This window comes from Mesoplodon bidens, assembly GCF_964165515.1.
Source record: "Mesoplodon bidens genome assembly, chromosome: 1".
NCBI lineage: Eukaryota > Metazoa > Chordata > Mammalia > Artiodactyla > Ziphiidae > Mesoplodon > Mesoplodon bidens.
Window position 1 is genome coordinate 184781024 of NC_138176.1, and position 26187 is coordinate 184807210.

Sequence of the window (26187 nt, forward strand, 5' to 3'; positions counted from 1 at the left end):
ATTAACTATATTAATAAATATAAAGTGCTTTTGAACAGTGCCTGGCACACACATAGTAAAGTATTTTGGAATTTTTTGCTATTATCATGGTTATTTGAAATCTGAACAAATAAGGGTTCAAAGAGAATTCTCAAGTCAACAATAACCACCATAATAGACCTAGAGTCTGTCATACAGAGCGAAGTAAGTCAGAAAGAGAGAGACAAATACCGTATGCTAACACATATATATGGAATTAAAAAAAAAAAAGTCATGAAGAACCTAGGGGTAAAACGGGAATAAAGACACAGACCTACTTGAGAATGGACTTGAGGATATGGGGAGGGGGAAGGGTAAGCTGTGACAAAGCGAAAGAGAGGCATGGACATATATACACCACCAAACGTAAGGTAGATAGACAGTGGGAAGCAGCCACAGAGCACAGGGAGATCAGCTCGGTGCTTTGTGACCGCCTGGAGGGGTGGGAGGGAGGGAGATGCATGAGGGAAGGGATGTGGGAACAGATGTATATGTATGACTGATTCACTTTGTTATAAAGCAGAAACTAATAAAAAAATAAAAAAATAAAAATAAATTAAAAAAAAACAAAAAACAATAACCACCACAAAACCTAAGAAACGTTCTTACATTATGTGCACACTTAGCCAAGACATTTTGAGAATGTAAAAAATCCTGAAGATTATACTATTAAGCATAAATAACATGTATCTTTCTTGTCACGTTTGTATTTGACATAATTTCTATGCCAACCCAGAGGCTGTCACTCACTTTGAAATCAAAGGTGTAATTGGTGTAAGGCATCAAGTTATTTTCATAGGCGCTCTTCAGTTGGAAGCCATGTGTGATTCTCCCTTCTGAGCTTCCATTCTTTCCATTGCAGCTGAAGTTCATAAGACACTCATTGTACCTTAGTTCCTTGAAGTCTTTATGGTTGTCAGCTACTCCTCCATTGCTTAAATATTCCACAACACCTAGTAGAATAAAGAAGGAAGAAACACTACCATTTAGCATTTAGACCTTATAGAAGACTTCATGGCCAAAATCTGTTGCCAGGTGCATGCACCAAGTTCAGAGTGGTTTTATTACACTGAATATTTACTTTTACATATGAAACTGCCTTTTGGTTGTTGATGCTAAAAAAATCAAATATCAGCAGTTTCATATGGTTCCATCAAACTGAGGTGTATTTGCCTACTCCAGAGCAAAATATCCTGATCACCCAGAAATATCTTCAGTTTTCTTAATGGTTCTTCAAGCTGAAGACGATTCCCAGGGTCTAGGATGGCATTCACTAGGAGGATCTTGACCCTAAATATTTTTAGAATGTTACTGCAAAGCACTATCTCTTTAGCATTTCACCATTCTATGCAGTCAATCAACAACTTCTGGATTATGTAAAATATAGCATACATAATAAAAAAATTTTAAATCATTGACAATAAAAATAGATTTTGCATCTTCAACACTGAAATGTCTAGCTTCAGCTAGGCAACATCATTCTTTGTTTTGAGCTACAGTGACACTAAACAGTACATTATATGCTGTAGGTATACTACTTGGTCAAAAATATTAGATGTGTCTAAAAAGCTGAAGAGAGTAGAGGCATTCAGAAAAAGCTCACCACTTCCACTGAATAAGTAAACATGAAAAAATTACCACAACCCTTCTTATGACAATGATGATTACTAAAGTCTGTCAGTCATCTCTTTCTATTTGTGATCAGGAATGACAGCAACATATATAATGAATAAATGATGAGCACAACATCAGTATTGTGAATAGCTGAAAAGAAGCTATCATTTATCTAGCAGTTACTACATGCCAGGCACTGTTGTAAGCGCCTTACACACTTAAACCTTACAAACAACTCTATGAAGTGGATAAAATGATTATCCCTTTATTTAAAAATGAGGAACTTAGCCATAGATTGCACAGCTCCTAAGTGGCAGAACCAGGATCCAGCCCTGACACTCTGGCTTGAGTCAACTCAGCATGCTGTGATGCCAAATGATAGCTCATTGGCTTAACCAAATCAAATGAGATGGAGGAAACCTGTGCTTGAGAGCAATTTACTCAAAAAAAGAAAAGGATTAAAAAAGGAGGACATGCTTAAGGTGTCAATGGGCCTAGGGGCTGAATACAAACATTTGTGAAAGGATGATTTCGGCATTTATTTGCTAAGGAGAAAAAGCAAAGGTGTTTTCTAGATTTGAGACTTTTATTAATAGTACAATTGTTGGCATTTGGGTTATGTCATATTTATTCTTGAGTGGTTATTTTAAACATTTAAAGTAGCTTATTGAAAATATACAAAATTTAGAATATGCCTCAGTAATAGCAAAACCGTGATACTATGTTTTAAATTTGAGTTTTAATATCTAAGTGCAGAACTGATTTTTTACAAAGATCTAAAATAATTTAAGTTAGGACATAAAGTAGTTAAGTGGAGCTCAAGGAGAAATGTGAAATCCTAAGATAATTTTGATTACTCTTCTGCAGCTAATATCAGAATTCAAGCATCATTCAATGAATTCACTTAAAGGTTGCCAACATTATTAAACTAGATAGCTACCTGTGCTGAATATTTTCTGGTTGCTTCTTCAGGTCACCCTTCTCCACTGCATTCTGTGTGGCGGGAGGCTGACCTTTACTTGCATCAACTGCAAACCCCTCCCCGCTCTAGCTTCTAGTTGGATTTGGTCAATGGACAGCAGTGGCGAGAGATCAGAGGACAGTAGCAGAGTGAGGCAGGGATATATATTCCCCTGGCTTGTCAGTCTGCAAGGGATTGATCGCATCCCAATTCAAATCCATCGCTCCTATTACATGGCCCTCTCTTCGTAACTATTTTTTCCAAGTTCTGATAACAGCTCCCACCACTTTTCCCCCTTAGGTGTACAGGTGGTGAAGGGTCCCTAACTCCCCTAGTGGCAGGGTACTGCATCACTCATTGTTTTGTGTCCCTAACCCTGCATACATCTTTGGAAATAGCTTAAACTAAATAAACTCTCCTCAATTACTCCATGTCCCATTCCTGGGATTCTTACTGATACACTCTCTAATTTAGAAGAAAAGTCTCTACTCAAAAGTTAAGAGCTAACTGACCTTTCAACTAGAAGTAAAAACAAAACTGAAAGCAAAGAGGAAATGATGTTATAAATACCTGAATCTGGCAATGAGTTAAGATCTGCACATAGCACCAGCGGGATGGAATTAGGATCTGCAGTTGGGCTGCCAGGCCTACTTGAGGCTTTCTCCAGAATGTTTTTAACCTCTGAGACAAACATCATGGTCTGAATGAGTTTCACATCAGAATACTCTGGGTCCCAATGCATGTGGGCATTTGCCACTATAAGCAGCTGTTTGTCTGCAGCATGAATAGGCTTCATACCTAAATTTAAGCATTAGGGAAACAAAGGTTAAGATTATACTTTATGTATCAAAAAAGCAGTATCCTAAGGTTTTCTCCTCCAAACCCATAACCACTTCTTTATTCTTTTCCATTCATTTATATTTTCCCTTTTATCTCATAAAGTAGTTCTTAGAAGCTAAAGTACTGAGATTCTGGTAATCCCAACGTGGGGGTCGACAAACTGCAGCCCATGGGCTAAGTCTGGCCGACCACTTGTTTTTGTACAACCTGCATGAGCTAAGGCTGGTTTTACATTTTTAAAGATTCTACCAAACATTTTTTAGAAGACTGTGATAGAGGTCATATGTGGCCCTCAGAGCCTAAACTATTAACAACCTGGCCCTTTACAGAAAAAGTTTGCCAACTCCTGCTCTCTACCCAAGTTAGGAACCATACTGTGATGTAACCAACATTTAGTTATAGTTCCTTGATTTGCTGAGCTTAGTGTAAACAAGCAGTTTAAATATCTCTGTCATTTAAATATCACAATAACCTAGTGAGGTAGGTTTTCAGTTATTTGAATCACCTAAACCTTAATTTAAGTTCTTCCTACTGCCCAGTAATTATTCACCTTGCATTTCCTAAGCACATCAGTGACAGGGTCAGCAGTAAAAGGCAGTAACATTATATTAACCTATACAAAATAAAGTAAGGCAGTGAATTTGCTATGAATCTGCTACCAAAACAAATTCATACCACACACCCAAAAGAAGTAATTTAAAAATTGAGAATTAGGGAGTAGTGTGCTCTCAAAGTCTGGACATGGGTTTCAGACTTGGCTTTATTACTAATTACTAACCTTTATTTCTAATCACTTAGCCATTCTGGTGTTCAGCTGAATACCTCATGAGGTATTCAACCATAAAATCTCTAAGGTTATTTTTTCCCCTAAAATACTGTCTTATAATTCTGTCAAAATAAATATTAACATGGTGGATGAGGATAACACATTAAAAAACTTGCCCTTTCAAAGAGGCCATAAGCACCTCTGAAAGGGCAAACTGTGAAAATTCAACTCAGTTAACATGTACTGACAGAGAAAAAAAGTGTCCATAAAGTTTTTAAGGCTCAAAATTCAATATGCACGGTACAATGCCATTTAAATAAAACTATACACATATATGTTAGTAATGTGTAAAGAATGAATAAGAGTTACTCCGAGAGGGTATGAATAAGATGAAGAGACTCTCACGTTTTACTCTATATACTTTTGTAGTGTTGGAATATTAGATACATACAAAATTAATTTTTCTATAGAATTTCTATAAGTATCTCTTAACATTTTCTATTAAAAATAAAAACTCTGCAGAAAGACCTGATTTTCGTAGTCTACTATTTTGGTAAAGTTTCTGTCTTACCAAGCTATAATTATCTTTAATGTTGAGTAAACAAATAACTGAAGTATCTTTCATATGTGACAGAAATGGTCATTTTTAAAGCAATCCGATCATTCTCTAAGCTCTCTTCTTTCCCTAGGAGTTTTACAGTGTCACTTTTGGCTGTAGATTAAATGTTCACTATACTAAATATTAAAAACTTGCCCCTTCAGAAAGGCCATAAGCACCTTCTATAATATTAAATTACTCTTCCAGGAGTATAAGAGAGAGGTATTTCAGAATGTGGAAGTTTTAACTATATAATTTGTAATTACTCTTCTGCAAATTGAAAGGAGAGTAAAACTCTAAAAGAAATTCAATGTTCGCATTACCAGAAAAAAAGGTACCAAACTTCTGAGAAGAATGGACTGGAAAGGACATAAAAGTCAGTAAAAATGGAGAGGCTAAAAATGAAGAAGGAATTTAAAATCTCATATCAAAGACTGATTGTCTTTGATGATGGATAAACTGTAGAACAGTGAGAAAAGGAGGGCTGACAGATATGCATGGTCTGAATAGTTCAATCAGTACTTAAGGCAAAAATCTTTTCTTCTACAGGTAGTAAGTAAAGAAAAAAAATTTTAAATAAAAGCCCTGATATGGTCTTGACACCTTCTCCTTGCTCTTACTGAAAATATAGTTAAGTAAACAATGAAATGCTGAAAGGCAGGCAGTAGAGAGGGGATAAAAAGGTCTGGATATGCAACGTACATAATGAGTTTCTTACTTTGAAGGAAGCTATAAATATATAAAGTGGAAAACAAAAGTACCAGGTAGATAAAAGATGCCGCTCTTACCCTGACAATGACTGAGATATAACAAAGAAATTAGAGAAAATGTGCCAAGTACTTAACCTTAAAGACAAAAGATTTCTCAGTCAAGAAGCTAAAAATATGGCTAAAAGGAGAACCAAATCATCATAGTTTCCAAATTCAGCTTAAAACTATTCTTATTTCAAATAACCTTTTGGAATTAATGGCACAGTAAAGACTTTTCTTTTTACAGATTACCTGGCAAGTAATATTCCAAGATATAGATGATGCTTTACAGAATTAGTGCTGTTTTCCAGCCTGTCTCCCTTAACTTTCCTCAAAAGAAAATAACTATGCAATAAATATCAGCAAGACTCGCTGCACTTGAGATGGTGTTTATTTTTTGTAAGAATATTTTAAACTGCACTCACCTGCTCCAAATAGTTCTTTGTGGACCTCTAATACCACAGCGACACCAATATTATCTTTTGTCATCACTCTGTTCAGCATAGCTTCGGATCCATCTGAATTAGCCATTGCCACTTGGTTAAATTCCACTGTATGCTTCTGCACCAATGTAAATCTAAAAGGTACAATGCATTAGTATTATGATATTAGATACTTGGACTATCATGCTAAAAGCCATTAAATGAAGGGAGCACAAGATATAGATGCTACTCATTGTCTCCCTAGTGACTTTCTAGCTGCAAGGGGGCTTGTGATATAGTTCTGGCCAACGAGAGGAAAAAGGTCTGATTACTGTAGAAACTTTCTTGGAAGTGCCACCTAGCAAAGATGGTGTGTGTGCATGTATGTGTATGTGTGTATTCCTTTAGCCTTTTATATCTCTGCCCCTGTGGTGAGAAACAGGAGGGTAAAAGACAGCCCACTCTGAATGGAGAAGCAGCTGAACCAGTTCTGGACTGCCATTTTTGGACTTCTTGTGTGAGAAAATTACTCTCCTCCTACTTCTTTAAGCTACTGCTGGGATTTTCTGGTATTCAAAGGTGAACACAACCTTAACTAAGTCAGCAGATTAATAAGAACAGCAAGAGGGAGGGGATATGGGGATATATGTATACGTATAGCTGATTCACTTTGTTATACAGCAGAAACTAACACAACAATGTAAAGCAATTATACTCCAATAAAGCTGTTTAAAAAAATAAGAACAGAATAAAATCTACCTACCCTGTTTGCAGTTTTATTCTCACCACATCAAGAAATCTGTCAAGAAAATGCAGGGACACACCCTTATCTCGGCTAAGTCGAAGCCGATTTTTCCATCTGGCTTTTACTAGAAAGCTGGAATTAGGTGAATGTAAGTGAACAGAAAGAAAGATTCTATAAGATGAGAAATGGCTCTCGCTGTGATTACAGCTTCTGCATCTGCACTAATATTTCCTTTCCTTAGTGCCAAAGTAGGTATTGTAGCATTGTAGGATTTAATAGAATTGAGTCTAGCACTGTCATTTAATAGCAGTATGACTTTGGTCAAGCCATTAAACCTCTGTCAGCCTAGTTTTATTAAGTTTGTTAAGTATTTATAAACAACCAAAACCTACTAAATATACTGTCTACCTTTCACTAGGTTTTAAGTGGAGAAAAGACATCTTTGCTCTTATAAAATGTCCCCACCCCATCTTCCTCCTAGCTTTGAAAGAGAAGCCTGCACACATTCCTTCAAAAATACTGACTAACATCTTACTGTGTTGCACGGCACTGCTAGATGAAATAATACTCCTTTCCTTGCTCCAATTCTGAATGTCTCAGATGCGCTGAGAAGAATAAAAGGTCCGGTCATGTGCCTACTCCTAAGCCAGAGTGATTAAAGGGAGTGTAGTTTCCATCCTCTACCTTAAAGAGGGGATATTTAAACTGAAACATGAAGGATGAGGAACTACCAAGGTGAAGAATGGAATCAAGAGCATTCCAGATAGAGGAAGAAGAGGGAGGTCCTGGGTCAGCAAACAACTTTGTATGTTTATAGGTTAGAAAGGAATGGAAGCGTAGAAATGGTGTTGGAGATTAAGAGGAAGAAGACTGACTGAATAGGTTCTAAGCAAGGATATGTTATTATTTGATTTATATTTTTTAAGATCACTGCAGCTGCATTGTAGAGAATGAATTACAGGAGCCAAAGTTCAGGAATTATGAGAACAATTAGAAAGTTTCTGAGGTTGTTTGGATGACAGATGATGGTGGCTAAGGCAAGAGAAATAAAGAGAAGTAGGCAGATTCAAAATAAGTTCTACAGATATAATTGATCATCCTCCATATCAGACTTTAAAAAATGTCTTTAAGCAGTGGAATACCTTTTTCAAACAATTTCTGGTAAGATTCTTATATATAAAACAGATAAAGGCAGTATTATGTTTAAATAAATTAATCATGAATGATGAATCTGTTTTGATGATTATAAAAGTTTGAAATCAGAGGGTATAGATAATAATTATAGTCATATCAGTCTCATTACCCAGTTTATTTCTCTATTCTGTTTTGGTTACACAGTATTAATAATAAAAATCCTGATTCACACAGACACACAGATACAAGTGGTAAATAACTGACTTTGAACTCAGAAAAAGCAAGCAGGCAAAAACTCAATTCAGAGGTCTACAACAAGTCAACTAAACAGCGTATCAGGAACATGTTATCAATTTCCAAAGTGTTAAAATTTGATATTTGAAACATCTGAGTGAACATGTTATTTTTAAATTACAGTTTAATTATTTGTATTTAATTTTTGAAATATCTTGTAAATATTAACTCTTAAGGCTTATATATAGGAACCTAGGGTTCTGTAGGAAAGTTTGAAAATCCTATTTAATAGTTTTATTTTTAATATTGGAATATTTTTCTTCTACCAAAGTCAGGCTATTATTTGGTAGGGGTTCTAATAATTAGATATTCTCCCCCACATATCTAATATCTAATTATTAGAACTAATATATCTAATTATTAGAATTGTCTAATTATTAGAGAATATCTAATTATTAGAACTGTCTTCCCTAACTAAAATTTGTTTCCCTGTATCTTTCTTCCATCAAAACTAGATCTACATCATTTCTTTACAGGAATATAGAATTTCTTTTCCATTTGAACACTACTTTAAATATCATCCCCAAGTCTTCTCCAGAAAAGAAATCATCAATTCTTTATATGATATATGGTGTAAAACAGCTGTTCACTTGAAAAACTCAAGTTCACCCAAAGGTGCAGTACCTAGAACTGGGCAAAAATGAACTACTGCCTTCCTCATTTTGGACTGTATTTTTGTTAATAAAGACTGAAATTGCACTTGGGGACAGCCATGTTATTTATAAGCCAAATAAGTACTAATATATATCTAAAACTTTCTGGTTCTTTTAGCTCTTAAACCAGGTCTCTTCAGTTCTGCATTTATAGATGCTTAAAAACAAACAAGTGAAAAAATGATTTTATTAAGTTACATATGTTTATTATAGAGATTTTGGAATGAGTTAAAAATATAAAGAAAATTTCAAGTCACTTGCAATCTAACACCCCCATCAACAAGTCAATATATTTCCCCAGACTTTTCTCCATGCACGTGCACACAAACATTTTTTATACAATTAGAATAATACTCTAGGTCTATATTAATGAACATTCTACCATGGATGTTTCCCTATAAAATACTATATGTTTCAAAAATCAATTTTTATGATTGCATTATAGTCCACTATACAGATTCACCATAATTGAACTATTCTGTGTTGGACATTTACTTCTGATATGAGCTATTATAACTAATGCCGTTAGTTATAGTAATTAACATTTAGTTTAATAATGAACTTTTTTGCATATAAATATTCTTCTGTGCTCTCAAATAATTTTACCTCTTCCTCTTTCTTTTCCTTTAATAATCTAAGAGTAGCAGACTTTATTTCTGTTGAGTATCATTTCATGAGCTTCTGCCCATTAGTTCACCCATTCAGATATTAAGGGTACTTGGAAACTACATTCTGTTTTTCCAAAAGATTAAATATCCCTGCCAGCTTTTCAGTTTTTATAAATCTTATATGTATACATATGTTTTCTCTTAAATAATCAAAATTCTCAATAGGACAGTACAAATAATAAAAAAAAATAAGGGGTCCGTTATTGAGGATCTACTTTGTATCAAGACCTATGATAGGTACTTCATATATATTAGTCCTAAAATTTGTTAAAACTTTGCAAAGGGGTGGACATGAAGAGATGCTGCCCAGATCCCTCATCAATCCTTCAGGAATTGCTCCAATTGCAGAGAGCTGCCTCACCAAGGTCAAGTACTTCTGGGAGTGGCACGTATCCAATTACAGATCAAAAACAAAAGATAAAGGTCTGGGGATTTTGGTCCCTCCTGGGTTAACTCTCACAGGCCATTTCAGCTCTGAAGCTACAGGGTGGGGTCAGCTGAGGCTGTCCAGGTCTGCAACACAGCTCTACTCTCTATGCTCATTTCTGCTTTTCCCCCTTCCTTTCCACAGTTGTTGATCCTTAATAAATTCCTAAACACCAAAGTAACTTGGAGTCTTCTTTCTGGAGAACTCAAATTGCAACAGACAGTACTACTATTACCATTACAAAGATGAGGAAAACCGAGGCTCGCCAATTTTTTGAAAAATGAGGTGGTTTATTTCTCCCCAATATATTAGGACTTTTCCTATACACCAATATTCATGCCATCTATTGGGTTGGCCACAAAGTCCGTTTGAGTTTTTCTGTAACATCTTATGGAAAAAACCCGAACGAACTTTGTGGCCAACCCGATACTCCTCTAATCATACTTTGGCAAGATATTTTAATACTATGGGGACATGGGATATAATTATATTGATATGGAAACCTAACTAGTTAAGGCACTTTAGTGATTCTCTTGGCTTACCAATCTCTTCTTGGTTTGCCAATCTCCTCTTTACCTGGTCTTAGTCTTTCCACTTTGAAAATAATTCTCCTCAACAGAGACCATGAAAGCAAAATAGAAGTTGCATACCTCTGGTTTTTTCTTGATTGCCAATTAGTGATGGCACAATCCACGTAGGTATACCTCTTTACAGTGCATATGTTGTTTAAAATACCCTCCTCGTTGCCTTAACACTTTCACCCAATTTTCCCTTTTTCTTAATTTTCATGGCAAAGAACATAGGTTCATAAACTCTTTTTTTAATACATACTTGGTTATTGACTTTTTTAATCAAAAAGAAAAAAAAAACCCAAAACAAAAAACACTCCTTTAAAACGAATCCTGAACAATTACCCGGTTCATTAGATGCCTCCAACTACCCCTCCAACTTTCTTCCTCATTGTTAGTATAATTTATAATTGTATTGTCCTAGTTTTGACTTTTGAAACTTCCCAATCTTCTTGAGGTACCTGCTTTTTAATGTCTTTGGCTTCAAAAAGTTCAGAAAAATAAAACCAGTTTTCCTAAATAGAGCACATGTCATTATAACTTACACCTCCCTCCTTGGGGCTTAGAGATACTAAAAGGGTCAGAGTTATACGCTCAATTTTATTATTTCAGCTTCACCAGTAGGTGAAGAACCAAAGAGATAGTTGAGAACTAAGGAAAAGAAAATTCCTTCTTTCCAGTGAGAATTAAATAAGAGCATAGATATACTTCTTGAACCATAAGAACTTTTCAGAGACTCTGCTTTTAGAAAATGAGATTTCTAGCACCAGTACAGGGAGTTATAATCTCCTATAACTTATCTTGTGTTTGTGTTTATTTTATACTATATTTATAATACATTTATAAAATAGTAAGAAATAGTTATCCATATTCTATCCATACTACTTTAGAACAATACTACTTCTCACTTTCTCCCCTCCTACCTACAACCAAATAACCTTCACTCTGCTTCTACTTTCTGTTAACTATGACCCTTTCTGATCACATTAAACTCACTCTTAAACCTAAACCAAACAGAAGTTTTTATTGTATATTCAGCATAAGATGCTATAAAATATGTTCTTAGGTCCTTTCAAGTAATCATGGGAGTGCCAGAAAACAATTTGCTAGAAAAGGTAAGCTTAGAGAGTGAGATAAATAGGGAAGAAAAATGGATATTCGCCATCCTACCTATATTTGTACAACTCTTTTAACCACTAAAAGCACTTTCACATTCTTGATCATTTTAGCCCCATAGGAAACCTCTGAAGTTAGGCAGAACAGTTATTATTATCCATATTGGAAAGGTAAAGGAAACTGGCAGCATAGAGCAATAATTTTATGTTTCAGATTAAATTAATGGGAAAGCTAACACTGGAAACCAGAAACCACAATCTCAGATTTTAAAATTCTAAACACAACCACCACCTATGACAGAAAAAATTAGTAACTGAGAAACTAGTAAGACACAATAGGTCATTTTGGGACAACACTATAACCTCTGAATGACCTCTTCTCAACCACAAAACCACCTGTCATATAGAAGGAAAAACAAGGACTTGGCCTTACCTGGTACCTCTGAGACAGACAGCAGAGGCAATACAGTAAGGACTAAGCACCATGACAACCTAGTTCCCAGTCCTATTGGAAGAGACTGCCTCTTCATAGTGTAATGGTCACACTGTTCTAAAACTGCTGTTTTCATCTTTCCCTTTCTCACTGATTTGAAACAAAGCATGATCAGATCAGAATTGCTAACCTCAGGAAAAGCAAGTAAGTCTAGTATCTAGATCTGATTTCAGCTCCATTTTTCAACATTTTGGATTTCTTCAAATTGTGTATCGGGCTCCAAGACTCCATTTCTACTAACTGTTTAGTCTATAGGACAAAACGTGGGAAAGAGAAACTTTCTGACTCTAAAAAACTTATCTATAATAACAGTCTCTTCTTACACACACACACACAAAATACAAGCCTATATGTATATGTCTGTTTTATATAATATTTTGCACTGAAAAAAACACTTATTAAGATAAAGGACAAAGAAAAGGTGATTTCTGGCATCTTATCAGCCCAAATTTCTATTTTCTGGTATCTTTATGCACCTAATTACCCAAAAAATGATGTTCATAATGACCAAAAGGTGCTACCAAATCTTGAAGTGCCTTCTGAATCCCCAAAGATTAAACTAGAATGAATACAATATAAAGTATAATGTATACAATATAAAATATAATGTATTCTAATTCTCTGAATAATGGTCTGTGTCCCAGCCATTACTAAGCAATATACTATCCTTCCATCACGATGCATAAGAGATTTTTATTATAATATTTTGCTAAAAATAGTGATTATTATAGTTTCCATTTATTGTTACCCATCTGTACCACTGTCTTCCATGAAGGGAAAAAAATTTCATCAATGAAGATGAGAAATTATCTGATACTCTGGTTTTAGAAGATTAAGACCTTGAGAATGAGTACAGAGAATTGAAGCACTCTTCTACAGCTATCTTTTAACTGTTAGTTTTGTAAATCATATAAATTCTCTTACAAGGTAATACATAAATATGTACAAATGAGAAAATAAGCCCAGAAAGTGTAAGTGACTCATTCAAGATTATACAGCTACATAAGCAGGAGAACCACCCAGCTTCAAAACAGTCCTTTCTTTGCACTGCATCATTTCTCCAATCTGAAGAAGGAGTAGAAGAAATGCAGCATAGTATACTTTGTGTTAAATTCCAAATAGTTTGGCATTGGATAGATAACATGACATCAGCAAGTTATTTGGCACTGTTCAAAACAGGTGGAATTTAACAACATATCACACTCAAGGTCTTCATCTGTTGCTGGATCCATGTTACTATTTAGGCAAAAAGTTGAAGAAGGAAAGAAGTGCAAATGATGCATCTAAGTATTTCCCATGTATTTATCTCTTACCTAATTTACAGCATTTTTAATAATTCAAGTATCAATTTTCAAATACTTGGTTGTTTAAAGTTTCCTAGACAATTGTTAGTTTAAAATCTTAATTACCTCTAGTAAATTATCAAGGCATTTTAGATTTTCCTCTCAAAACTGTGAAGGGAATGAAAAAAATTTTATGTATTATCATCTTTCAGAAAGAAACAATGGCAAATGGAAAAACAGATTGATGTTACATGTCTCAATGTTATCAGTAATTCTTTTTTTAATTGTGTTTCAAGGTAATTTGTGTGTGAATACTGGTAACAAATATCAAATTAAAGGCAGTATTTCCCAAATGAGGTAACCTTTTAAGAGGTACAAGTGATATTGGAAGCTGAAACAATAAGTCTAAAGATAAACAACAAGGACATACTATATAGCACAGGGAGCAATACTCAATATTTTGTAATAACCTATATAAGAATCTGGAAAAATATATATATATGTAAAATGGAATCACTTTGTTGCACACCTGAAACTAACACAACATTGTAAATCAACTATACTTCAATTAAAAAAATAATAAATATTAAAAAAAAATCTAAAGATGCAGTTTAGTACAGTGGTTAAAAGCATTGACTGTGAAGCCAGATAATCTCTGTCTTGGTTTCCTCATCTATAAAAATGAGGAAATAGCTCTATTCCTATCTCTGAGGATTGCTTTAAAAATTAAATAAGATAATCAGTATAAATAAAAGAAAATGGCGGACATGTAAACACTATGAAAGTAATAGCTATTGTTATTCTAAAATTTGTAAAAAAAAAAAAATCACCAACCCACTAGAAGAATTTAGCATATTCTGACCTCAAATACTTCAGGGCCATGTACTAATTATTAAACAAATGAAAAATCTCTATTAAAAAGTCACAGAAAAGATATGAAAGTAGGTACAAATAAGTGAGAAGAAGGGGTTCAAATAGCTTTCAAATTCACTTAATTCATTTACTTAAAATAACATGCCATGCTGGTAATAAATAGGCTTGTATCAATAAAAACATTGAAATGATTTGTTATAACAGGCACCAAACAGGAAAATACAGGAAAATAGTCACAGGCGTTTAGTAGATGATTCCCCATCTAATGTATCAAACCTAAGTTATTAACTACAGGATACAATCTCTATGAGAATCCATATATTTCAGTCTTCCATTGGAGGTTCCTTCAAATTTTCCACTGTAAAACTGGCAGCCTTTATGAGGCAAAAATATACTTCTCTCTTTTCCTCAGGATGATAACCAAAGGAATCTGCCTCTAACCATCTAGTCACTCAGCCAGCGTTCAAGAGATAGCCTTCTATGAAATAATGCCATTTGCAGCAACATGGATGGACTTAAAGATTATCATACTAAGTGAAATAAGTCAAAAAGAGAAAGACAAATACCATATGATATCACTTATATGTGGAATCTAAAATATGACACAAATGAGCCTATCTATGAACAGAAATAGACTTACAGACATAGAGAACAGACTTGTGGTTGCCCAGGGGGAATGGAAAGGGGGAAGGGCAGTGGGGGAGAGATGGATTTGGAGTTTGGGGTTAGTAGATGCAAACTGTTATATATATAGAATGGATAAACAAGGTCCTACTGTACAGCACAGAGAACTATATTCAATATCCTGTGGTAAACCATAATGAAAAAGAATATAAAAAAGAATGTATGTATGTATAACTTACTTTATTTTAAATCAACTATACTTCAATAAAAATAAATAAAAATAAATAGATAAATAAAGGAATGAAAAAAGAGTCACATAATAAACTCTTCACAATTCCAAACCAAAAAAAAAAAAAAAAAGGGAGAGATAGCCTCCTAAGTGTGTTACAGCTCTGCACCCTCAAGTAGGAAATGCAGTTCCTAAATCCAATGAGCACAACATCATAAACCCAGTAAGAGAGAAATATTAATATTGCAAAGGATTACAGAAACAGAGAAATATGACAATAATATAAATATTTCCAGGACACTTAATGATTTATGAAGTACCTATCCATTCATTATCTCCTTTAATTCTTGTCACTAACTCTGAACAGATACTCTTTTCCATTTTAAACTCAAGAATACTAAAGCACAGAGGTCTCTACAAGATTGTTCATGTATTTTGATAAGCAGTCATCATCTTCTTATTTTTGACTGTATTTTCATCAACTATATTACAGCCCTGAAAAAACAAAGGTCATGTTTTCTGTTTTCCATTTCAGGTCATGACCGCTTTCCATTGTCCTGTCTCAGTCAATCCTTTAACGCCCTACCTCCATAAGCTCTGTGCATGTCCTCCCTTATCTATCCTTGCATATCTCCATCTCATATATACCATATTAGATTGTGATTTTCCTACTAGAGCTCTGAGTGGGATAGAAACTGTATGTCTTTGAGATTATTGTGACTAGCACAGCATTTGTCACAAAGCAAATGCTCAGTAAACATTTAGTGAATGAATGACTAAATAAACATATAGAATGTTAATTTTAAAAGATGAAAAGTTCGGGCTTCCCTGGTGGCGCAGTGGTTGACAGTCCGCCTGCCGATGCAGGGGAAACGGGTTCGTGCCCCGGGCTGGGAAGATCCCACATGCCGCGGAGTGGCTGGGCCCGTGAGCCATGGCCGCTGGGCCTGTGCGTCCGGAGCCTGTGCTCCGCAACGGGAGAGGCCACAACAGTGAGAGGCCCACATACCGCAAAAAAAAAAAAAAAAAAAGATGAAAAGTTCATAAAATGAATGATTCTGAAAAACGTCAACTACCAAAAAAAGTCTACTTTCTTTTTTACACAGAAACTAATATTGTACTTCATGAAAATATATATATAAATACAGTATCACATTCAAGTATATACTCTTTAATATTTTTCATGTAATTTGGCAAAAAAAGCATAAAGAATAAGACAGTAAACATTCTTATTTTCAATACACAGCCTAAGAAATAAAACATTACCAGTAGTTTTAAACTTTTATATTACCTGCCTATTTCAGGGTCAAACCAAAGACAATTTCAAACGTGTGGTAATTAAAGAAATAAGTACACTATTATGCTTCATTTCCTTAACTCACTTTTCTGTTTTGAAGAATATTGCACAACCATCCACATGCTTTCTCTCCTGCTCAGACATGATTTTGGCACGTGACTTTGGAGAAAAAAATCCATCATATCCACGCTCCTTCAATGCTGGCAGAAAGAGCGTGAAGTATTGCTCTGTTTCCACTTCCTGAGACGAAAGAAACATTATCATTGACATGACAGAGGAAAACTAAGATATAAAAACGTGCAGCATTGTGAGTAAGGTGTGACCAAGTTAAAATACTTCACTTAAAAAATATTATCTAAGTACCTTACCTTATTGATAGCAGCCACCATTTGACAATGGCAGCTTGTTAAAACCTAAGAGAACCAGAAAGTAACGTGATTTTCTCATGCTCACACAGGTAGTTGGTCCCAAGTCTCCTGACTCCCAATTTAGAATTCATTCCACTATACTTCACTTCCTCAACTGGTAAATGAACAATTGAAAGTTGGTCATATTATAGATTAGGTGATATGGAATAGCAAATTTTATATTAAAAAGAGGTAATTTAAAAAATTATTTCAAATTTCTCAACTGTGGTAGAAAGAAATGATACTCAAGAGTGAAAAGCTTAAGATCTACCAACAAAAAATTCTACTTAAGGAATTTTTAGGTACCTGAGTACCAATAATCCAATGGTGTGTGTTAAAGTCGTAATTATTAAGTTAGACCCATAACATATTTTTAACAAATCTTTCCAAATGAAATAATCAAGTGTGAAGAAAATGACTTATGTATGCTAATGCTCAACACAACATGATTTTGTAACAGTGAAAACATAAACAGCCTGAATGTCCAACAGTAGGGAAAATGCTAAATCAATTAATATATATTCATATAATTGGCTTTGAGGAATTTTAGTAACATGGAAAGTATATTAAGTGCAATAAACAAGGTACAAAATACATCAATAGTGTGATCTCTATTTTGAAAACATATCTGTACGTATCTGTAAATAAATAGGCAAGTGAATTTTTTTTAAAGTGTACAAGAAATACTTCAGAAGTTTTAACCCAGCAACTATATTTGGGATATGGGATTAGGTGTTTTCCTCCATTATTCTTTATATTTTTTCAAAATTTCCAACTTCTCTAGAATGAACACTTTATAATATAATATTACTTTAAATATGTTCTTACTATAATAAGAACATATTTTTTAAATTATGATGCTTTTTATACTTCATACTACACTTTACTTCTGAATCAAAAGGAGGACAATTAAGTAACTACAACAAGCCTACGGTTATTTGCCTCCTCCTCCCCCCAGTTTTGTGTCAGTTGTCAGTGTTTAAAAGAAAATTTAATTTCTGAAGACTTCTTGTTATTTCCTAGGAAGTCAAATGAACCACGGATAATAATACAAATATAAATAATAAAGCTGTTCTAGTACAAAAAAATTATTATAAAAAGTAACAGCTTTCTTCGTAAGCTATGCTGAAAAGGAGGTATGACATTATAACACTTAAAATTTTAAAATACCTTTAAGCATTTAATATGCTTTGAAAGTTGCTAAGGAAAAAGTACTAAAAACTACGCATAAACCTTCTTGGCCATTCATTAGCTGAGTGTTGAAAAGAAGCAATAAGACAAGTATTTCAATGGAAAGGTACTTTGTCAGTTAAATTCATTATAAAGTATCTAGATTTCCGAGGTTGCTTTTAAAATAAGGCAAAAATGCATGATTTATAGTACAATATTTTTAAATGTTTAAAATGTTTAGCACTGGGACTTCCCTGGCGGTCCAGTGATTAAAACTTCACCTTCCAATGCAAGGGGTGTGGGTACGATCCCTGGGTGGGATCCCTATTCAGGGAACTAAGATCCCACATGCCTCCTGGCCAAAAAAACCAAAACAGAAGCAACATTGTAACAAATTCAATAAAGACTTTAAAAATGGTCCACATCAAAAAAAAAAAAAAAGTTTATCATTAAAGAACAACGGTGGGCAAGTAATTCTGTTTTACAGATCCCATTATAAGTTAAATTTATAAACCTTAGAGATGCAATATTCTGCAGTTTTCTCTTTCGGCAAGACCAATGATTTGTTCATAAAATGAATTAGCATGAATAGTGTGGTGCGATTCCTTTCACGTATGAAAACAGTAAATGAGTATAAGTTGGTGGCTATACTTAGCAAAACAGTTTCACTGTAGAAATATCTGAGGTGCTTATTACAATTATCCTTTTTTTTTTTTAAGAGGAGAGAAAATAATTGCTTTGGGTTTTCCTTCGAACACAGGAACTCTCCCAAAAGTAAGATCTTCTATAATTTTTAGGTTCACCTTTAAGTTAAAGACAACTTAATTTCTATATGTTACCTGAAGACTAATGATATCTGCGTCACAGTTAACAATTTCTTCCATAATTCCCTTTTTCCTGTATTCCCAGTTTAATGCCCAGGATGGGCAATAGCCATATAGCTGCCGGGTGGCGTATTTATCACATAACACATTGTAACACATAACCGTGAATGATGCTAAGAAGTGGGAGAAAAAAACAACAGACAAAAGGGAGAAAATTAGGCAATGTTTTCCAAAGTAATATCACATATACACCTACACAAACACACATGCCACATAAACATACCCCAAATATCATCATCGTGAAATGCCTTGGGCAAGATTCCATTAAACTATACCTATAAAACTTCACTGGAATCCATCACACCAAAGTTCTTTTACGAGAATTAGACTAATACTTCATATTTGTGATTTTTAAAGAATATTTTAATAAGTAAAAATTCAACTTTTAAATCAGAATGACATTTTTTTGCACATAATTTACTGGGCAAAACTTTTCTCTATAAATGGAATAAAAGTAAATTTTAATTTTTCTTATTAAAAGGCTCTAATTTCATTAACTTGTATTAACAAAATATCCATACTTAATACTTTTTTGGGCCTCTTACTGCTCTCACTGCTCTAAGCCAGAAGAATATGGACTAACAAAGTTCAGTCATAAGAGAATCCTTTTTTACCAAATCAAATGTTCATTTCTAAAACTAAATTCTCATTTTAAAATGCCTATAAAAGGACTACAAGCAAACTAATAGGAAAACGCAGCTTGTATCCCTGCTACTCAAAAATGTGCTCTAAGTACCAGCAGCATCAGTTATCACCTAGGAACTCAGTACTGAAGAATTTCTGGCTTCCCAAAGACTTAATGAATCGGAACCTGCAATTTAACAAAATCCCCAGGTGATTCATATGCACATGAACACCAGTTTGAAAAGCCCTGATTTTTATCATTAATGCTCTATCCTGGCTGTCCATTACAATCAGTTTGTAGAACTTTTTTTAAAAAATGCTGATACTCAGCGCCTTACTCCAGACTAATTAAGTTAGTATATTAGGATTTGGGTATTAATATTTTTAAACAGCTTTCCAGGTGATTATAATGGGCAGACACAGTTGAGAATCAAGTACTTAATAAAAGGTGAGGAATCCAAGAATGAAGTAACACTTGATTGAAGTTGATTCAAAGTCAGATGATGGGAAAGGTATTAAGAGAAACTTAGTTCAACGGTCCCCTGGAAATCTGAATGGTGGTCATTTTGTATACTGGTACCTCTTTTCACTATCTGGGATTAATTCTTACATAGTTTAATTACCATTATAGTTTTGTGGCTATAAATCACCCTTAACCATTGTTGGTTATTATACACATCTGCCTATGCATCAGAAGTAAAAGGCATTTTTAATATCTTTTTTTTTTTTTTTTTTTGTAGCACTGATTCTACTCCCAGAAGTCAGATATCCCAAGAAAACTCCATAGTGGTTGTTCAAAAAGGAAAACCCAAGAACACATTACTTGAGAATTCAACAACTAATGAAAATTTGTTTCTGTTGTTCCTCTTGGAAATGAAGGTATGTGATATTAGGAAAGATCTTCTTCAAGATTATGTTAACTCGTGCTCAGAAAGGGATTACTTTGAAGAACTAGAAAATGGTGTTTTTAATATCATTTTAATACCAGAAAGGGAACAATTAATTACACATTAAGGAAGGCTAAACATAAAATAAATCTGCCTAACTTGAGGCTCTGTAGAAAAACTGAGGTATTCATTTTACTCAGACCATCAATGTGAATCCTGATAACAGAAGTGTTATTCTTGATAACACTGATACAGTACCTCGTAGAACAGGCTGATACTATGGCTCCAGAGTGTGGTGGTTTTAAAATTATTACCTCTAGAAGATACAGAAATGTACTGATATGATATTTCTCAGTGTTATTAAAATATAAATAGAACCATGAACACGTTACACTTCCCACATCTCCCGATAACTAAGCAAATGATTTTTTCTGAATCCTTCCACTTCTTACCTTAAATTAAAAAAAAAAAAAAAAAAGACAGGCTTTATATTGTTGTAAGAGTACATAATAAATTCTGTGGTTTACCCTTTAAAATTAAGTATCAGTATTCATATTAAAACAGTAAAATTTTCATTTTTAAAACAAAATTAGGTATCATGAAAACTATCACTTGTGATTAAGAGGAATATTAATTCGTAACAACTTATTTTAAGCAGAATTCCCAATCATAAAATGTCTAATAAGCAGTAAGAAGCCCTATAAATGTCAAATCATCATTGGTCTGCACCAAAAGATAAAGGTTTATATTTCCTACATTACTGCAGTTCTAGAAATGCTAAATCATATAATTAAGCTGCTCAAATCTTCACCCTATATCATTTCTATACCCTTGGCCTGGTATCATATTTTGTTTCCAATACAGTAAATTGAACTCAGTCTAAATTATTCTTCTACAAGAGTTATCAGCCTACCCACTCAAGAAAGATAAAGTATCTAAGTAGTTTAAAATTTTTCAGAAGAAAATTCATTACTACTCATTTTTCTTAAATCACCAAACCCTATGTGAAGATGCCATTTGGAAAGCTCTATTACAAGAACTAATTTTAAAACCAAGAGCTGCATCATTGTGAAAGGTATGAGATCCCTGTACATAAGCCTTAGGGTAGACTTTTCAGTCTACTGATCAGTCTTTTTAAACGCATCTACTCAGGGGAGGTAAAATGAAGGCCTGTCAATTTTATCACAAAGCCCAAATGGCATTTCAAGTATATCTGAAAATAGTCAAGGAAGAATAAGAAAAACTATTTACCTGATGGCAGAATTTGGTCTCGTTCTTTTAATGTAATCCATGGCCTCGGAGGAAGCTGCTCTGGATGAACTGGAAAAAATGTATATTCTTATAAACATATTTTCATGTCTTTCTAAAATCAGTATCATTTGCTTTATAATGTCAAATCAGCTTCTGTTTTCTCTTCAGCTATAATGCCCCACAAACTGACTTAAAAATATAGTACTGAAATATAATGAAGATTTAGAAGCTGAAGGAAGTTGACGAAGAGTTCTTCATAAAACATGTAACTAATATCCAAAAAGAACATGAGGAAATTCAGTAGTGGCATTTATACTTACACAGTATTTATTAAAAAGTACCTATTTAAAACCTTAACTAAGGCTGCTTCCATGTCCTGGCTATTGTAAATAGTGCTGCAATGAATACTGTGGTACCTGACTCTTTTTGAATTATGGTTTTCTCAGAGTATATGCCCAGTAGTGGGATTGCTGGGTTATATGGTAGTTCTGCTTTTAGTTTTTTAAGGAACCTCTATACTGTTCTCCATAGCGGCTGCATCAATTTACATCCACTAACAGTGCAAGAGGGTTCCCTTTTCTCCACACCCTCTCCAACATTTATTGTTTGTAGATTTTTTGATGATGGCCATTCTGACCGGTGTGAGGTGATACCTCACTGTAGTTTTGATTTGCATTTCTCCAATGATTAGTGATGTTGAGCATCCTTTCATGTGTTTGTTGGCAATCTGTATATCTTCTTTGGAGAAATATCTATTTAGGTCTTCTGCCCATTTTTGGATTGGGTTGTTTGTTTTTTTTGATATTGAGCTGCATGAGCTGCTTGTATATTTTGGAGATTAATCCTTTGTCAGTTGCTTGTTTGCAAATATTTTCGCCCATTCTGAGGGTTATCTTTTTGTCTTGTTTATGGTTTCCTTTGCTATGCAAAAGCTTTTAAGTTTCATTAGGTCCCATTTGTTTATTTTTATTTCCATTTCCCCAGGAGGTGGGTCAAAAAGGATCTTGCTGTGATTTATGTCACAGAGTGTTCTGCCTACGTGTTCCTCTAAGAGTTTTATAGTGTCTAAAGGCAGGACAGGAATAAAGACGCAGACACAGAGAATGCAGTTGAGGACACGGGGAGGGGGAAGGGTAAGCTGGGACGAAATGAGAGAGTAGCACTGACATATATACACTACCAAATGTAAAACAGATAGCTAGTGGGAAGTAGCTGCATCGCACAGGGAGATCAGCTGGGTGCTTTGTGACCACCTAGAGGGGTGGGATAGGGAGGGTGGGAGGGAGACACAAAAGGGGGGGGACATGGGGATATATGTACACATATAGCTGATTCACTTTGTTATACAGCAGAAACTAACACAACATTGTAAAGCAATTATACTCCAATAAAGATGTTTAAAAAAAAAAAAACTTAAGTAAGATGTTATGTCTTAATTATACATATAAATTGTGTTGACCCAGCCTTGTTCCCAGCTGGAAAATCAAAGCTATGTGAAGTTTCAACACACTGATGAATAAAATATTCAAATATTTTTAGAATAGAAAAAAACAAATATGCATGCATAATAAAAATTACTGAATTTTCTAACAGGGCTTTCATTTCCTAATTTTACTCTTTCTCTCATAAGGTCAATGCAAAGCAAGAGATTGGAGCTACATTATACAGAAAAAAGGAAGGCACTGGTTAAACATTAACTGCTCAGATATGATTGTCAATACTACGGAACTAAATGTTACCAAACTATCAGATGAAAGAAAATTACTAAGTTAAGATTTAACTTCCTCTTTTTCTTCTCCCTTTTAAACACATTTGCAGTTACAGAACAATTTGATTAGAGTTTGCAGATTTACCCAGGGAATTAGTGGATAAGAAATGTATTCCTTTAAAACAAAAACACTCCATCATCATCCAGCCACAGAAATTTTGACCACAGTATCCAAGACCTTTAAAAAAGTTTCACTTTACTAATAATTTTGATGTTCTGAAGTCTACCTAAAGGATGCCTGTTTTAGCAGCCATGCTTTTCACAAAGTGAAATGAACGTTATTTTGCACAGCCATATGAAGGTCATCATAAGATGACAAACAAACCATCCAGCTGGTTCAACACATTGAATCCTGGAAAATAATCATGCCTGCTAGGAGTGCCATGCCAGAATCTTGGCAACTATCTTAAAAAATGGAAAGCTCATTATATAAATATAATGAAGAGTAAACAAGGAACTTTTTAGCTGCTGGGATCCTTATTAGCAAATAGTTAAAAATTCAGAAGGCACAAAAAGTAACAAAATAAGACAAGTAAGGTGATGTCAACATTCTGACGCTTCCCATATCTTAACTGATACAGCACAATATATCAGTGTAAGTAAAACGTATAATATTCCCCAACAACAACCAAAGAACAAAAACATAGGAAAAGACACTCTATCTCACCAGTAACCAGGAAACATTAAAAAATGAGATAGCATGTCTTTATCCAGATTGACAAAAAATATTTTTAAGTTTACTAATATCAGTGTTGGTGAAGGTGATAAGAAACAGATACTTGCATGTACAACTGGTGGGAATACAAATTGGTACAGCTATCTGGGAGGACAAACTGACACCATCTTTTAAAATTTAAAACATTCATGTTCCTGTGACCCAGCAATTCTATTTCTTGGGATCAGCCCTATCTGCTTAAAGCAGCATTCAAATAGATATTCATTACGCCATTGTTTGTAATAGCAAAAACAATGGTAAATGGTTATTATCCATTTCACAGAAGTCTATGCTACAGTTTAAAAGAAAAAAGATAACGTGTGTGCTAAAGTGGAAAGGTATATAAGAAATACTGTTGAATGAGAAAAAAGTAGAAAAATATATGATACATTTTAATTAAATAATAAGATACATTATAATAATAGGATACATTTTATTAGAAAAAAATTTAAAACACACACGCAAAGTAATACCATAAAATTTCTACCGGTATAATTTTTATATGTAATGTCTATAGACATGTCTACAAGGATACACACCCAACTTACAAGTGTGTTTACTTACACGGAGGGGACTGGAATTAAAGGTAGTGGTCAAAGGAAAATCTAGTCTTAATCGGAATTTAAGTATTTCTTACAAGGAGAATAATATATTCATGTGTGGCACATACTTAAAATTGACTTTTTTCAAAGATAAAATTGCATAGCCAATGATATGACAAAGGAGAGGAATACAGAGTTATATGGGCCAACTATCAAATCATATAAAGACTGTTTAATAGATAAATCTATATGGTCCTAGACACAGCACGAGGATTTGGATCAAAATTGAAGGTAAGTCTATTCTCATTATGAAGAGAAGAACAGCAGTTGACATCTTAATACGTCTTTCAGCATCATACCTATAATGTGATAAAAACAATTCTCCCATTTTTATCTCCCACACATGCCACACTAAGTGCAAGACAGCCCTGAAGCCACCAGGGATAGACCCAGGGTGGCGAGGCATGCAAGGAAAGTTCTGATTTCCCACACCTCCCAGTGGCTGGCAGCATTGGGCCTGGTCTCCCTACAGAGAGGGTGCCAGCTGAGCCTGGGAGGACCAACAGAACCCACATGCTAAACCTAAATTGGCTGCCTGCTATTGAGGTTTTTAAAAGGTCATGAATCTCCTAACAGAATATTCAAAATATCCAGGGCACAATTGAAAATCACTGGTCATACCAAACACCAGGAAAATCACAACTTAAGTGAGAAAAGACTACCAACAGACAACAACACAGAGATGATTCAGATGTTGAAATTATCTGACAGAAATTTTAGAGCAGCCATCATAGAGCTGCTACAAAAAGTAATTACAAATTCTCTTGAAAACTGAAAAAACAGAAAACCTAAGGAAAGAAGTGGAAGGGCACAATAATAATGATAACCAAAGATAAAATGATTGAATTTGAGAACAAATCAAGAGAATTTACTCAACAGGAACAATAAAAAGAAATCTGAAAAAAAAAAAATGAACAGAGCTTGAGGAACCTGTGGGACTATAAGAGAAGATCTAAGATTCATATCATCAGAGTTCAGAAAGAGAATGTAGACTTAAAAGAATTCTAAGAGATAATGACTAAAAATTCTCAAATTTAATAAATAACATAAATCTACAAGTTTAAGAAGATTTGCAAACTTCAAACAATAAAACCAAAGTAAGCCACACCAAACCACATCATAATGAAACTGCTAAAAATTAAAGACAAAAATGCCAAAAAGCTCAGAGAAATGACACATTACCTAAAGGGGAACAATAAGTTTCTTTTCTAAAACCATGGTGCCAGAGGAAGTGATAAAGTGCTAAAAGGAAAGAACTGTCAACCTCAAATTCTGTGTCCAGCAGAACTTTCCTTCATAAATCAAGGAAAAATAAAGATGTTATCAAAGGAAAACTACAAGACTTTGTTGCTAGCAGACCAGCCCTTAAAGAATTACTAGAGGAAGCTCTCTAAACAGAAAGAACATAACAGAAGAAATGGAACATCAAAATGGAAGGAACAGAGAATGACTAATATTAAGGATAAATATAACAGATTAACCTTCTCCACATAAGCTTCTTAAATCG

General features: G+C 34.2%; 1 protein-coding gene across 7 annotated transcripts in view; it reads right to left on the reverse strand.

Moving 5' to 3' along the window:
• The window catches only part of CNOT6L (CCR4-NOT transcription complex subunit 6 like), a 119778-nt gene that overhangs the window by 11777 nt on the left and 81814 nt on the right, over window positions 1-26187 (reverse strand). For 6 of the 7 annotated variants that reach the window (XM_081245164.1, XM_081245160.1, XM_081245159.1 and 3 more), the window contains exons 6-11: window positions 21596-21664; window positions 18789-18946; window positions 16458-16612; window positions 5972-6123; window positions 3164-3391; window positions 769-971 (exon numbers count right to left, since the gene is read on the reverse strand). In XM_081245164.1, the coding sequence (XP_081101290.1) occupies window positions 769-971; window positions 3164-3391; window positions 5972-6123; window positions 16458-16612; window positions 18789-18946; window positions 21596-21664 (965 nt within the window). Of the gene's footprint in view, window positions 1-768; window positions 972-3163; window positions 3392-5971; window positions 6124-6731; window positions 6846-16457; window positions 16613-18788; window positions 18947-21595; window positions 21665-26187 lie in introns of all 7 variants that reach the window. The other variant, XM_081245165.1, reaches the window with a different exon arrangement.